This window comes from Anser cygnoides, chromosome 1 (assembly GCF_040182565.1).
Source record: "Anser cygnoides isolate HZ-2024a breed goose chromosome 1, Taihu_goose_T2T_genome, whole genome shotgun sequence".
Classification (NCBI taxonomy): Eukaryota; Metazoa; Chordata; class Aves; order Anseriformes; family Anatidae; genus Anser; species Anser cygnoides.
In genome coordinates, this window is record NC_089873.1 from 123,907,980 (window position 1) to 123,923,959 (window position 15,980).

The following is a 15,980-nucleotide window of genomic DNA, read 5'->3' on the forward strand; positions in this document are numbered from 1 at the left end:
ATGGTCTTACAGCAGCTTTCAAATGATTTCTTTCTCCTGACTTTCAACCGTTTTTCCCCTATGTAAATACAATTCCCTGTATGTTAGATCTCAGTTATTACGGATGCTACTGATCATCTGCACCCTGCATCGCTCTTACGGCTCTGAAAGCAGTCAATATAATGAGTCCTAATTCTCTGGACTAAGGACTCTGTAACTGGAATGAAAAGGTACAGCTACAAACTCAGTGACACAGATGCTCAGGACAAACTCTTGGGCTTTCTTCAAAATGTCATTCCTTCTTCTAACAGAATTACTGCATCGTGTTGTAGAACTCATAAATTCAGACGCCTCTGCTTGGATAATGTGCGGTATCCTTTTACAACATTCTTTTTCTGTAGTAATTCAGAAAGAGTTTTTAACTAGTTTGAATCAGTCATGAAGGCATTTTTATCTGAATTATTCCCTGGTCCTCGTTTGATTTTCCATAATATATTTACTGGAAGAGCTTCTCTATCTTGAAATTCGAGGGGAAAATTGTAGATTTCTTTGTAACAAAGTACCTGATTATGTTGTAAGTATCAGCAGGGGCATTTATTTAGTTTCCCTTAGGCTGGTACTTCATCTTCTGCTTTACAGCACTTCGAAACCTTCAAACTTTTAAGTCTCCTGTTAGTAGAGTATTGCCTGCATTATGCATCTGGGAAATTCCTTACAGGGCAGCGATAGCCACAATCTACAGACTTGGTGAAAAAAAAAGCTCAGTGATCAATCCTGTATAAACTTTAGTGTGTAGTAAGAGTCTGTGATATTGCTGTCATTCTCATTTCTATTCCCTTTAGTATTTTTATTAATTATTCACCAGTTCATTCAGTTAACAGTATGAGAAGACATTAAGTCATATGGAAGGCAACACCCAGCATAACCCTTCTTTCATCCAAATAATTTTCATGAACTTTAAACTCTATATTTACTTAAAGCAAAAATCTTCCTTTAAAAAAAAATGTCTGACTTGGAAGAAAATAACTGATTTTTATAGCACCTTCTTGGTTTGTCTTCCACGCACTTTTCTCATTTGTCAGTTATGTGGGATTTTTTTTTTTTCTTAGAGAAATTGTCATCCCCCTTCATGGGATTGCATTTTTAGCTGTTCACAGAATGATGAAAAGAAAGAACATAGATAGTGTCTGACAGCTTGAACACTTTTCTAAGTCTCTGTCCACTCCTTGTGTGGATTTTAGAGAAAGAAATTTTGAATTATGGGACAATCAGAAGTTAAGAAGGATTAACATATATAGATATAGATATAGATATATTTTTAACCTTCTTAAACTCCTGCAGAGGAGGGATCATGCCATGTAACCCCCTGTGGGGTTGCTACTGTTGTCCCAGGTTAAGATGCATCCATCATTCAGTTGCCACGGGGCAGGAGTGCAGTGTTTGAAGAACAGTCAATGGTCTGTCCTTAATGCTTGGCATCATTTCCTTATCCATGTGAAATGATGCATACCGCTTTAGTTCTTGTTCTGGTCACAGAAACACACCTTTAGAAATGTTTCAGAGCTTAATGGTGTTTTTGGGGAGATTTCTGAGGTGCTATTAAGCCTCCAGACCAAACTGTCAGAGCGTATTGTGGTTTGCAGGCAAAACTGGAAAAAGTGCGTGTTTTCACAAGCTCAAATAGGAGCAAGTTGGAAAAAAATAAAATCTGGGTCGCTGCTTGTGATGAGTAAGCAGTTAGCAGGCTACTGTCTATGGAGCCATTTTCCCCCCCTCTGGGAAGCAGTAAAGGAACATCAGAGCACCAAAATCCCAGTGCAGGTTATTAGGCCTCCCTTGTGTACAAAGTTTCTGCTGCCAATTACTAATTTTACATTGTTGGACTGTGTTAACCCCAACAAGGTTTCAGTTTCTTACCTTCTGTGCTCTTACTTCTTGGTAGATTTTTTTCATATGGACCATTATAGATCATACTAATCTATGGAGAGTTTTACTGGAGTAAAACTGGAGTTTTATGAAATAGAACAAGCTTAACAGCGCCGTAAAGTCACAGTAGACTGTAGCACCGTAGGCGGTGCTGTCTGAAAGCAGGTAAAACTTATAGCCCCCCAAATTAGTGATATGCACTGCAATTTAATTTTAGAGCTAGACTGTAAATGCAATTGCACATATAAAGAAAGGAGAATGATGTGACCTAATTAATGACAGCAGAGTTGCAAATGAACTCTTGAATTCTGTGTTTTTTTTCTGAATTTTTCTGTGGCCTTCTTTCTGTCTTAATTTTCTCATCTGTGAAATAGGTTGGCCAGGTGGTGTAAGCTTTGATTAGTGTTTGTGAAGTGCTTTGATCGCTCTTTTAGCACTAATTACTACAAGAGTGTATTCATGCTTGGAAGTGAAGAGGCAGTCTGACTTCTGCTAGCAACCATAAAATGCAGGAAGCTGAGGACTGAACCCAGGACACGTTGTACTTGTGCTTCAGGATGGTGCCTGGAGCCCAGCCAGCCTTCTGTTTTATGTGCCCTGGAAGGGAATTAACTGTGAACTCTCGTGATGCAGACAGCCTTTGGGTAATGCTTGTATCACTGTTCTGCATTATATCCGCTTTGTGCAAATCTATGAGCTGTAATCCTACATGGATTTGGATTTAGCAGAACCAAAGGCAGGTGTTATCACAGAGCCTCTACCCCTCCAGTGGCTGCAGGTGTCACATCACAGGAGAGGAGGTCCACTCTGACTGCCCCTAGCAGAGGACAGCCCAAATAAACCTGTTCTGCTTGAAAAAGCTTTGCCTCCTTGTTACTCCTCAACAGAAACTTGCAGGCAGAGTACGACCGTTTGAAGCAACAGCATGATCACAAAGGATTGTCTCCACTGCCGTCCCCACCTGAGATGATGCCAGTTTCTCCGCAAAGTCCCCGCGATGCTGAGCTCATTGCAGAAGCCAAGCTGCTTCGCCAGCACAAGGGCCGCCTGGAGGCCAGGATGCAGATTCTGGAGGATCACAACAAACAGCTGGAGTCACAGCTGCACAGGCTGAGGCAGCTACTGGAGCAGGCGAGTCCTCAGGCCTTTCTTTTTGAGATTTCTGTAGAGCGATTTTCCAAACAGGATGTGAAATGTTATCAATAACAATAACATACCACAAAATCATATCTGTAGAGACTGGTCAGCAAAATATATTAAATTGTTCTGTAGACTGCAAGTGGCAAGTGGTAAAATCACACTTCAGTATTACTGTTTTATTCAGAATTTAAATCATTTGTTTGCATGGATGTATTTACTTGAAAAAAAAAAAGAAAATTGTGTGTATTTATTGAATTAATAAAATATATACAGAGATGCAAGGACTTGTGCAACTCTACTGAACTGTTAATAACAATCTCTTCTTTTTTCCTCAATTTTTAGCCACAGGCAGATGCCAAGGTAAATGGTACAACGCTATCGTCTCCTTCTACCTCTTTGCAGAGGTCAGACAGCAGTCAGCCAATGCTTCTTCGTGTAGTTGGCAGCCAGACTTCAGAAACCATGGGTAAGATCACTAAGTTCAGATTGTCATAAAAAATACATGTTCCATTTTCAAAAAAAAAAAAATCCTTAAAGGCAGAAACTACTCTGCTGCCTTGTTTAGTTCAAGTGAGAATGAAGTAGACATTTGCGATAGTCTTCAATGTCACCTGGCTCTTCATATTCTCATTATTGTTCAGGCTTTTGGTTTTGATCATGATGCACACTGTAGCATGGATATTTTGACATGGAATGCAAAACCGAGCTAGGGCTTGAATTCTGAAAACAAACATAACAAAAAAACTATCTAACGGTTTCATTCAGATTGACTTTCAACTATGAAGCATGACATGGCTGATTTAAACATACATAGTATTAATTATGGCTAAGAGATCAAATGTACGATTAATCATCCCCATGTTAACTGATGTGATCTTATTTTTAATATGTTGTTGCTCAAGCAGTAGGATAGAGCTGTCACTCTTCAGCAGTACTCATTTAGTGTCTTTTGTAAATATCACATCAGATGTGCTAATAAACGTCATATGAGGTGTGGAGTAAGGTTGAGTAATAATATGCTGTAGATTGAGGTTGGAATTATTATTTCAATGCTTTTAGTAACTGTTCTGCAGCATTTTCCTGATTTCCTGTCTGCTTTATAATATTTATTAGCAAGTGGTAAGCGTTTTATGTTAGTGAAAAAGCAGTCATCCATTGCAGCATCTTTAAGCAAATGTACTTAAATTACTTGAACAAGATAATATTTGAAATCTGAAAATAACATTCAACTTCATACACAAGAATGTATTTAGCGTGCATCAGTGAGAGGCTTTTGGGAAAAGTAGAAGGCTTAAGTGGGAGCTTTTCACTGTGTTTTGTGAAAGAATCTATCCCAGTGAGAAGAAGAATGGGAAGGGATGTTCTTCTTGGTATGAGGACCTGTGGGAGATGCAACTTGTTAAGGAGGTCTGTCTTCCCTCCTGAGTGTGGGTGGAAATGTCAACTTGTGCTGGTATCAAACAAGATGGATTCCATAGGTTCCACCAAAAAAAAAAAAAAAGAAATTGTAGGAAATTAAATATTGAGGATGAGAGTACAGTCACGGGTAACGGGAATTTGATTTGAATCATGTAATTGCATTACTAGTGAGTAAATATTTTACTGTGGAATAATTTGCGTTGACTTTTTGAAGAAACATCATGAATTCCATCACACAAAGTATGCTTATTGAAGTGCTCAAGAAAAAAGGGAAGACTGATTCCCTACCATCGTATTAAAACTCCTTACAGATTCTTTTGCCTTTAGAAGGCCAGGAATACAATAATGTACTTCCTTTCATTTGACTTAATCTAAAATTATTCTAATTTACATTGTGAGACCGGAATAAATTAACATGCATATAATCATATAATCTGCTAAAACTTCCTAATTTGAAACAAATCTTTAGACATGAATTGGGTTTTTTTGTTTGTTGAATCGAGACTATGTGGAAGGATGGTGAGATGCTGAATCGTTATCACTATGATCATGTTGAGAGCCAGCAATGCAACAGGGTCAGCAGTATGGAACAGAGTTTATAAAAAGAATTACCAACTGCAGCTAATACAGTTTATTGTCACCTTTCACACCAGAAAGCATTTTTTGTTAGTCTGAGAGGTTTTTAAAGCACAATTTAAAATATTCTAGAATTGTGAATGGAACCAGAATGGTGTCATAAATTGTGCTTTCATACATACATACAGTGGTTTCATACAAGAATCGTGCTCCCGGTAGGGAGGGAGTAATAATTTTCAAGAAAATGCTGAGCATCTATAGGTCTCTCAGGCAATGAGATAATGTAGTGGCAGCTTTCATATGTTTTTCTCTTTGACAGGAGACCTTTTTTTTTTTTTTTTTTTTTCTTCCTGTCTTTCTGCTTTCTCAAGGAGAGATTGCTGTAAAAAGCTTTCCACCACTGGTGGTGTCCAACCTGTTGGTAAAAGCAGCAGCCCACTCAGAGCCTTACTTGCAAATAGAAGAGCTTATCCTTTGATAACCAGAGACACCTAGGCAAGTTGAAAGGTTCTGCTTCTCTTCTCATAGAGTCCTAATGGGAAGGCCCTAATCATTGACTTTTGCCTCCAGTACTGTAGTGGTAGTGAGGTTTCTCTGAGGCTTGTGAGCCCAGAGGTTGTTGCTGAACTTTAATTTATTCAGGTGCCACCAGAACATTTGCCATCCATCCAGCTTTCCAAGCCCCTTATAGAAAGAAATTGGGAAGACTGGTTTGGGTAAAGTGGTAATTGACATCTGAAGATTGCTTGGCTGATGTCTTATTTTATTATGTTATTTACAAGGAAATGCTCCAAAAAATCATCCAAGTGAGAAAGAATAAAAACAGTGTATTTTAAATAAAGATAGAGCAGTCTTCAGGGTAAACACATTTCAAGGTGTATCAACACTTACCAGGATGTTTGGAAGTCAGTACCTGTTGTCAGTTTGCCACGGTAGTTCTTGGTAGTTCTTTTTGGCCAGGACAGGAGAACTAGTGCCCCCTTCTTTTGAAGAAAAACTTGAAAAACATTAAAACGCCTGTTTTCTGCAGGCTTGCTGATAAGGTACTCAGCCTGGGTAGAAGTGGTAAGACCTTGCTCTAAGTTTTCACCTTGGCATCCAGCAGAGGCTGGAAGGACACTTATTTTGCTAAAGCACCTCTGTTGGTGCAACGCTTGATGCAGAAATAGCTTATGATGTGACTTGGGTTGTTCTGGTCCGTGAACCCAGCACCAGCGGAAAGCTGAACAAACTGCAGCAGTCTCAGCAGCCATTTTTTAGACCATTAAAAGAAGCTGTGTATGTGAATTAAGAGCTTCTTACAGATATTTTAACCCAATTTGTTTACTGGGGTGTGAAAAATAATTCTTGGCCAGTAAATAAGTCTTTTGAAACTCCTGGTCCTAAGGTGAGGCCAACACTACACTGAGTAATATGGAATCTGTGCAGCCCTGAATTGTTCCTTTAGCATCTCTTTTAGTAGACTTCCCACTAGCATGCAGCAGTGGCAAAGTTTAAAGAATCTTAAAGCTAACAGCGAGGTAGCTTATTAGGTAGTTAGCAAGTTAGCTTCTAGGTACTTTATTACTGAAGTTGAGCAGGGCAAGACTAGAATAAAGGGTCATTAAGTCATTTTCAAAATAAGGATATATCTCTCTGTGGTTATTACAACAGGCAAAATTCATTTTCTGTATTAATAGGGATAAAAGAAATCTGGTAAAAGGAGAATCTCATTCTAAGCATCCTTTAGGTGTATTCTCTTTTCAGATGCTTTATTTCTACTAAAGGCTAGGGTCTACAGTAAAATCAACAGATGGATTTTGGTTATCGGAAACCACGACCAAAATAACCCCAGTAAAAATAAAATATATTGAATTTCCCATTAAGCTACTGCCCTATAATCAGGTTATAGAAATTATTCAGTGGGAGAAATGTATTTCGCTTTATTAAACTGCTGCTAAACCCTTTTATGGTACAATTGAATGTTCTTGGAGCGCCAATCTGATGCAATTAAACTGTCAGAAATATTAATACTGATGCAGATGAGAATCTAGGTTTCTACTGATTTATGCAGCTAGGCAAAGCAGCGCTAACATGAATCCAGTGCTATTAGAGAGCTCCTCAGTAGCAGCACTCACAACAGCAATTGCTTTTACCATTAATAGAATAAGAGAAGCTGAAACAAGGAGCATCATTTATAGAACGAAATGTTCCTGGCAGACATTTTGCCCCACTTCTTTTACCACAGCAGGTTATTTCTTAAATCCCTTGCTACAAGTTAAAATTAGGGTTAATTGTTTAAAATTCATTGTTTAATTTTACTTAAATCCTAACACTTAAAAAAGAAAAAGAGAGAGAAGCATAAGAGGCATAAAGAGTCAACAAAATTCACCTTGACGTTTTTCATTGTACACTAAGTAGAAAATGTGTTTAAGTGACCAGCCTTAGCTTTGTGAAGGACATATGCAATAGTAAGGTGTTACCAAATGGCTTCATAGTGGCTTAAATACAGTGGTTTACACTTGCTTTCCAGGTGAGGATGACCTGCTCAGCCCTCCCCAGGACACAAGCACAGGTTTGGAGGAAGTGATGGAGCAGCTTAACAACTCCTTCCCCAGTTCCAGAGGTAAGCCCAGCCACCCAGGAGCATGTGCCAGTGGAGGAGAGCATTGCACTTGTAAATGAGTCGTGGATGTTGTGGGCAGAGCAGAAATTAAAAGTGCTTTCCATTCCTTTATCTTTTCAGGTGTTTGAGTTTGGTTTCAGGTTTTATTTTGCTGTTCTTTGTTTTTATTTTACCAATTGCTGTAGATAAACCTGTCCAGTTTAGAGTGGAGAAGCAACCTGCCCACCTGCCCCTTCTATACCTCAAGTTTCCTCCACAAGTAGCAGTTGCTAGATAAGTGGATGAAACAACATCCTCTTGGACTCTTTTTTCCTTAGCATTTTCTTCTTTCCACTTTTGCTGTGTTCTTCTCACAGCTTCTCTCCTTCAGTCTGTCCTTGCTGATTTATTTTTAATACATCCTACCATATTTTTTCTTCTTGCCTTTTTCCAAGAAGAATGTGGTTCTAAATAATACTGAAGTTCTGAGTCAAAATTCTTGACCTTGTGGTACATAGGTTCTGAGTGATAGAGGAAAAGCAACTGGACTGCTTGATTGGGCAGCATAGGCTGTATATATACAGCCCCAGCATTTCTTCCAGTATTTCCATTTTGGTCATTCATGTTGTTTTCTAAAGAGAGGCATTTGTATTATTGGAATTTTATTTTTTTCAGCCTTTTTTCATTGAGGAATGGTCTTTTCAGAGCCCAGAGAAAATACCCCGCTGCCAAGAAAAATGACATAGATTCCTAACAGGAGGGAGGATGTTTGAGATGTTACCTGACTCAGTGAAAGAAGGCTCAGACATAAACCTGTTGGCAGAAGAAAGACCCCATGTCTATTGATAGATACCCTATCGGGTGGGTTTCAGCAGGGGCATAGACAGCCTTCAGGGCCTCTTGCACAGTTAGCACACGTCCCTCAGAAGTTCTGTCACAGCTTCGTGCCTTAACCATCATGCTAGACTTTCAGTGAAGTCAAATTTTCTCCATCCTTTGATTTCAAAGCGAGCTCAGCTCTCACCATGCATCATCTATGAGCAGTGGAAAAGGAGAAGGCAGTATAAACTGTATAATAACTCATGCTACAGATTGAAAGATGGAGTAGTATAGAAAACTACTGTTTAAGACAATCTAATACAATGTATCATTTACTACACTGATCTCCTCCTCAATGTTATATGAGAGGCTGTCATATGTCCAGCCCTCATTTTACCTATTGTATTAACTCTCAGACACAACAGATGAAAAATCTTTGAAATATTGGTATGTAGACAAGAATGGGCATATTCATAAAGTTGCTCTGTACGCGAGGTTCCAGCAGCCAGTGCTTTCTTATTAGTGACCATCATTTTTGTAAATACATTCTATTTATGAGACCTTGCATAATTTTATGTGTCTAGCTGCAGACAACCATATGTTAAAATGCTCACACTTCACTGGGGTATCTAATTTGTTATCATAGATGATGACACTGACAAACAGTGTTTCTTCTTAAAAACAAGCTTAGTCTTAAGTAAAATAGGAGCAATTTTCAAAACAACAGTTAATGAGTTATTTAAAATACAGCGGTTCATTTCCTGTGTATGAATAGGTAGAGATCAGTCTCTTAGATACTACTCCCTGCTGTCTGAGAGTAGAAAAGGTTCTTTATTTCCTTAGTGAAAAATAGAAAGCTTCAATAATAAAACTAACAGAATGTACAGTCTAGTCAAAAAAAAAAAAGATTTGAAATGTGTAACATTAGTTAATATTTTAGTTCAGAAATTTAAGCTATAATTTCATATTTGCATTCTGGTGATGCAAAATGTGGTAATTTCAATATGGAGAAATAATACATTTCCTGATTTTTTTTTCTTCATTCGGTAACTGAGTTAAAAGTGGATTATGTGATCATAAATATCCTTCAAAGAGATTGCAAGAAATACATTCGGTACCAAGAAATGATGAAGTGAAAGTGGTAAAGTATTTGGTGGGACAATACCCTGCTGAGACAAATGAAAACAAATTAGAGTTAGTATGTTCAGCTAACAATTTATTGCCACAGATAGTGCTGATTCGGAGAGCTCTGTTTTCCCACTGCTTATAAATATGATACCTTTATTTTTCTGTCCTTGGACTCTACAGCAGAGAGACTCCTCCACAGTACTTGGCCTCTGGATTCTGCAAGCCCTCCTGTCCGTGAAATCATATATCACTCATATCAAGTTTTCTAAAACACAGCTGCTGTTTGTTCCTGCTTTCCTGCCTGACTAGCAGCTGTAGAGGACAAAACCATTTTCTAGCAGAAAGAGTCTGGCAAAGTCAGGCTTCCTACAGGACTCTTCCCCATGGCCTGACCAAACCACTTCTGGGCTTTGCAAGAATCTGCCTCTTCCCCTCTCTTTGGCTACTACACAGTAAGATTGGTCCATATGGGAGAAAAAGCTGTTCACTTCTTGTGACTTGAACCTTACAGTTTGGGATGAAGAGATTAGTGCCACATTTAATTGGGTTTCTTAGTTCTTCATTATAGTTTTGGATTCATTTGCATGAATGCTAGGTTTATATAACTCTTTTTGATTGAAGAACAGGAAAGGTCAAACCATCTATGGAAAAAAAAGTAGTTTGTTATACAACCAGTGCAAATGGCTTTCCAGTCACTGGTTGTTGTAGAAGGCTGCTGACATTGTCAGTTTTGCTGAGACCTTGTGGAAACTTCAATAATGAAATTTTCTTCTACTCTCATTTTAATAAGTGATGTTCTCAGTTGAATATCGTGATATTGCATAAACAAAGCTTACATCCACAGATGATTTGCCACAGCCTCATTTAGGCCATCATTATGAGAAGATGCCATCCGTATGCAGTCAGATTCCACAGGTATCAGGGATCCTTCTTGGGATTTACAAGACTGCAGACAGGAGAAAAGGAAGCAAGGCTGATTGGTCCCAAGAAAACACTGGAAACACATCTTTATCTTGGGTTTCCAATCTGTAATAAAGCATTGAAGTGTAATTGCAAAAGAGTTAAAGCAGTGGCAAGGCAGACTGAAAAGAGAGCATAATATAAGGATTCAGAAGTGGTGGAAGTAGCATTTTATTTCTTTGTATTACAGGTTGCATTGAATGTCAAGCCACTTACAGATATTCAGGAAAAAGAACAATAAACCCAAATGAACAATAAGCACAAATGTATAAAGATTAAATTCTCTTAAATTAATTCTTCTTTTTAAGTAGAATTAAAAAACCGTCTGATGCAAGAAACACCGCCATCCCAGATTGGCATTCATAAGTGTGTTCTGTTAGAGTAACTCAAAAAATATTACTTGAAAGATGAATTCAGGCTACATGGATTAGTTGCTACCACCTATAACGCATACTGTCTTTAGGAATTAAAACTATCAGGAAGATAGGTTGAAAGTCCAATATTGACTAGTATTAGAAATAATTTTTTTTATTTCTATACTAATGTAGAAAGGGCAGTCAGCTGTGATATTCATAGACTATGCTCTGAAGAGCTACAGAGGACATTGTGCACACGTCAAAACCTACCTAGACTGAAAATGAAAAGAGAATAACAAAATGAAACCCAGGAAGGGAAGGACATCCATCTATATAGCTTGAAATTGGAATCAGTTGAAGAAATCTGGGGATGTATTTAAAGACCTGGGAAGTTATCAGCAGTACATTAAACATTGTTTTGCTTCGTGGCCTGTAAAAATAAGCATGTTAAATTTTAAGCTGAATGTCCAACTCCAGCATGTCACAGTGTAGGGAGTGATACTGCTTTTGAATAAGGAATATAATTCTGGGTATCAGTGCCATGAGGATAACAACAAATTGGAGGAATGCAGAACAAGATGACAAGAGCGAACTGGATGCTGAAGGCTTTGGTTTATGAGAAAAGTTCAAAGAGCTGAATAAACAATGAATACAGAAAAGGAGAAAATTTCTGTGCTTGGGTGAACCGAAATGTAGTTGAACATCACAGGATAGAAATTAAAATCAATGTTTAGTCTAAATATCATCAAAGCCATTTGAAGATTAAGCTTTGATCATGTTGCAAAGTAGTTTTCTAAAACAAATAAAGCTTTTATTTTGGACTTCTGAAACAAAGCAATAAAATTTAGTAGTAATTAATTTTCACTCACCTGGAGATAGATTTGTTTTGATTATGATATTTTCCAAGCTTTTGATACTCAGAGATGTTTTAAAAGAGGCATCAAGACTTCATAGCATTCATTTTGAATGCATTTTAAAGAAGCATGCCTTAAACAAATCGTATCACAGCTCTTTGTAAACAGATCTCAGATGAAATGTCTTGTGTTCCTATACGCCTTTTATTGTTGCTTTTTTTTTTCTTCAGTTTAACCTCTTGACAGTTCTTAGCATTTCCTAAGTAGCGCAGGACCTCCGTGCTCCTTGCACAGCTGACTGTTGGTGCTGAAAGCTGTTTGATTTCCATAGAGGGAAATTCTGCTGAATACCTGATGATTGCTGTCCTTAAGGAGTTTTTCTTTCCTTTAAATCTGTGAGGTTTCCCATCCATTCCTCCTTTACTTTGCTGCTCCCAGCAAATTCACAACTACTGCAGCTGCTTCAAACAGCTGCTGTGCTAACTCAAAACAGATGTCAAAGCCAGAGGTCTGACATTTAGTGGAAATCTACTATTAAATACCACCTCAGTGGTTTATTTGACCCTGGTAGATAATGGGCCACAGAGGAAAACATTTTCACACTGTATTTGTGCCCAAGCTACTAAATCTCCAGGGAATTAGTTCACAGTTAGAAAGTAAGATTGGCAGGACAGTATTTTTAAACCCAAATTCATCTCTTCTGCAGCATTGAGGATAAACAAGTTGTATAGTTTCAGTTGGATCTTATGGTGAACCAGACTGTTTTGTGGTTACAGTTTTGTGGCAAATGCTTTTTATGAATGAAACCCAGAGGTGAATTTAGGGACAGAAATTCTCGAGTTACTGAACTCAGTGAGAGAGCTCCCCATGATTTCAGTGCAGAGCCCTTGCTTGTGGAAGTGGGAGCAGTGAGGTGGTTAGAAATGCGACCGTGATGGTCTATGTCTAGCTAAATGTCCCTGACATCACATGGAAACCTTTGGAGAGGGATCAGCACTCACCGTAATTATTTAGCTTGGTGCTGCTTAATACAGATGTTGTCTCGTGCAGTGAAATTACAGGATCTCACAACAAAAAGTAAATGGCACTAAGGAAGTTTTGTTTTATTTTTATTTCATTCACATCAAAGCATGCCAGACACATTCTCTTCTCTCAGTCTTGCATCAGCCAGGCTCTGTCACTCTGTTGTGAACGGGACTAACGTAAGTGGGACTAGTAACTTTGATCACTGCAAATAATGGAGTTTCTTTTATTCTGGCAGCAAAACGTCTCATGACTCAGGTTTTTCTTTCCTGATTTACTGAATCACAAGAAGAATACACTGGAGTAATTACACTGCACAGACTTCTGGAAATACTCTCCTAGTTGAGCTAGCCTGGCCTCTTCTGGAGTGTATCCCCTTCCTCTGTGCTATGGTGTAGATATGGTATATATACCACAGCAGTTAGCCCAGGTGGCTGAGATTCCTTATCCCTCTGTGATTCTGTAGCTTCCTGATCACTCAGGATTATCTGCCTGTGGCAGAGTGCTGTACTGTAGTGGCTGAGCTGCTCTGCAGAGTTCTGCAGTAGCGATGGGGAGGGCTCGACCTTATCTGATTTTTAATACTCAGTCCTGATGTAAACTGAGAATACATTAATGAATGACACAAAACTTCAATCAACTTTTTTTTTTTTTAAAATGCTGTTTGCAGGTCTCTCCCCTCTGCAGCCTGCCCTTCTCCTGCATTGTGTCTGAGAGGAGCAGTGCAGTAGTGCTCTGTGCTTTGATGTGAAACTGCATAGGTGCATGAAGTTGTCATTAGTGCCTGTGCTTTCAGGTTTGATTTGGTAGTTCTCTGTATAACTTTGTGGGTGATGCAATGTCATGCAGATTTCCAAAAAAGGAGAAAAAAAAATGACTCCTTTATTTTGGGAGGGGAGGAAATCTTGAATTGGGCAGGAGCAATACATATCAGGCACCCGTGCATTGTGTCAGTATTGTGATGTCTCAAAGAATACAAATTTTCAGAACTGTATACATTTGTATACAAAGAAGAAAATAAAGTAAAATCCATTAAATCCTTTTTAATCTTCTTCCAAAAGAAATTAGCTGTTACTGTAGTAGCATTACTCTTTGTTGCATTCAAGAAATTCTAGGATGATCGCTCACCAGCAGTTTAGTGTGGAGCAGAGCTCTCCCAGTTACCTTTAAGTCCATTCATTTTCAGGTGGAATCCAGTCTTTTCTTCTCACATAGATATTTAAACTAGGCACTGAGTAGCCACAAATTTAGATGCTCGTGCAGACAGGGTAGGCATCTCTTAAAAGCTCCAAAAGGATCTAGCATTTTGATGTAGGCAGTTCTTCCTCTCCTCTTACCCAAGCCTCCCTCATGCTCCAGGACTTTCTCACACCCGTGCTGCAGTTTCTGGAGGTCTCAGGAAGACCACTGACTGATCTAAACCTTGGAGCTCTTCCTAAGAATAAGATCAAAGTGTGCAAAGGGTTTTATATCTTCATTGTCAAGGCTTTTCTGTTACACGATTTCTGTCAGTGAGGGGTTCTCTTCTTCCCTCCTAGGAGGCATTTTTGAGCATTTGTGGCTCCCGATACAGACACCCGAGTAGGTTGCAGGGTGTGTAGGGACTCAGTTGTCGTCTTGCTGAGTTAGGCAGGCCTGCAAGGCAGGCTGAGTGGACTGCAGCTGGGTCTTTGGTGGGTTTTAGCCACAGAAGTCCCATAGCGAGGACCTAGGTGGAAAGGAACAGACCTTTCATTAATAAAGTTGTCTAGTCAGAATAGCCTGAAATTCCACAGGGAGGTAACAGCCTGTGAAGAAACAGGATGGATAAAACTATGGTAAGTCCTCAAAACTGAAGCTACACCTCTGCCAGCAGTCAAGCTTGCCCTAGTACCTCTGTGCGGCACCGTCTGTGTGCAGTACAGATTTAATCTGAGTCAGGGCTCCTCTTAAATCCAGAATAAAATCCCACATTCAGAACATGACCTAGAATCTAATATTACTGCTGTTTTTATTATCATTTCTGATAGTAAGTATGTTATAAGGAAGAGAGAGAAGGGAAGGAAGGGAATAAAACCTTTTCTGTTCTATAAATGATAACCTTCACTGTGAAGGCCCTTCACAGGTTATGCCAGCCTTTTCTATCACTTTAATTTTGTGTTTGAATAGTGGCTCCAACCTGTGACTGGTCAGTGATGCCACTCACTGTCTCTGTCCTCTCCTCCTCCCCATTACTTTCTTTGTTCAGCTTTTCTCTGTTGCTGACACTTGTTCTCCTCCTTGTAAAATACCTGCAAAGTTATTTATCATCTTCTATCCCTGCCCTCTATGCAGGCCACAACACCTACAAAAAAAACTCAACAGCAATTAGGTCACTGTTATGCTGACTGGTGTGTTCTCTCTCACACAGCTTTCTCTCTCCCGGTTGTCTCGTACATTGTTTACAATTACATTTTTTACAGCAGCTCTGGGACAAAGATCATCCTCTTTCTTGAACAGCATCTACCTCACAGATTCTCTTGCCTAAGACTCACTGGTCTGGTGGTACCAGTGCTCCCAGTAATGCACCAGTGGCAGTGGAGCACTGCTTGTGGAGGCAGCGAGTGCTTTATTGTCACTTGTATTGACATACGGGGGGGGGGGGGGGGGGGGGGGGGGGGGGGGGGGGGGGGGGGGCTGTTCCTGCTGTCAATTTTCACCTGGCTTTCTTTTTTAAAACAAGTGCACTACACTAAGTGATTGAGAAGAATCTGTTTGATCAAAGAATGGCTTCTGTACAACTTCCTAAGAGGCATCTTTTCAGCTAAAGTCATTATTGCCTGCTCCGTTTTGTTCTTGCAGCTTAAAATTGTTGAGAAACTCTCCCTTTTTTTACCCTTTACTTGATTTTTTTCCCTTCTTTGTGCCTCTGCTCCCCCCATTTTTACAATGCATGCAAATCAACTTGCTAGAAATATCATCTGTAGTACATTTATGTTGAACATGAGAATAGTGATACTGCAGCCTAATAGCTTGAGAGGTAAAATAAGTGTGTGAACATGTGTATATATGAATGTATATGCAGATATATATGTAGGCAGTAATAAAATGTAATGTGTCTGGATAAATTAATTTTGAAGTTGGGAAGCATGATTTTACCACCAATACTAATTAGCAGAAGTACTCAAATTGATGAAATTTGCATGCCCAGAATGTGAATTTAGATTTTCTCTGTCATCCTTATCCTCAACTGAAGGG

General features: G+C 39.0%; 1 protein-coding gene across 27 annotated transcripts in view; it reads left to right on the top strand.

Moving 5' to 3' along the window:
* Window positions 1–15,980, top strand: part of DMD (dystrophin) — a 1,239,454-nt gene that overhangs the window by 1,213,760 nt on the left and 9,714 nt on the right. For 26 of the 27 annotated variants that reach the window (XM_066990426.1, XM_066990428.1, XM_066990433.1 and 23 more), the window contains 3 exons: window positions 2,793–3,036; window positions 3,388–3,511; window positions 7,553–7,645. In XM_066990426.1, the coding sequence (XP_066846527.1) occupies window positions 2,793–3,036; window positions 3,388–3,511; window positions 7,553–7,645 (461 nt within the window). Of the gene's footprint in view, window positions 1–2,792; window positions 3,037–3,387; window positions 3,512–7,552; window positions 7,650–7,765; window positions 15,373–15,980 lie in introns of those variants that run through there. The other variant, XM_066990448.1, reaches the window with a different exon arrangement.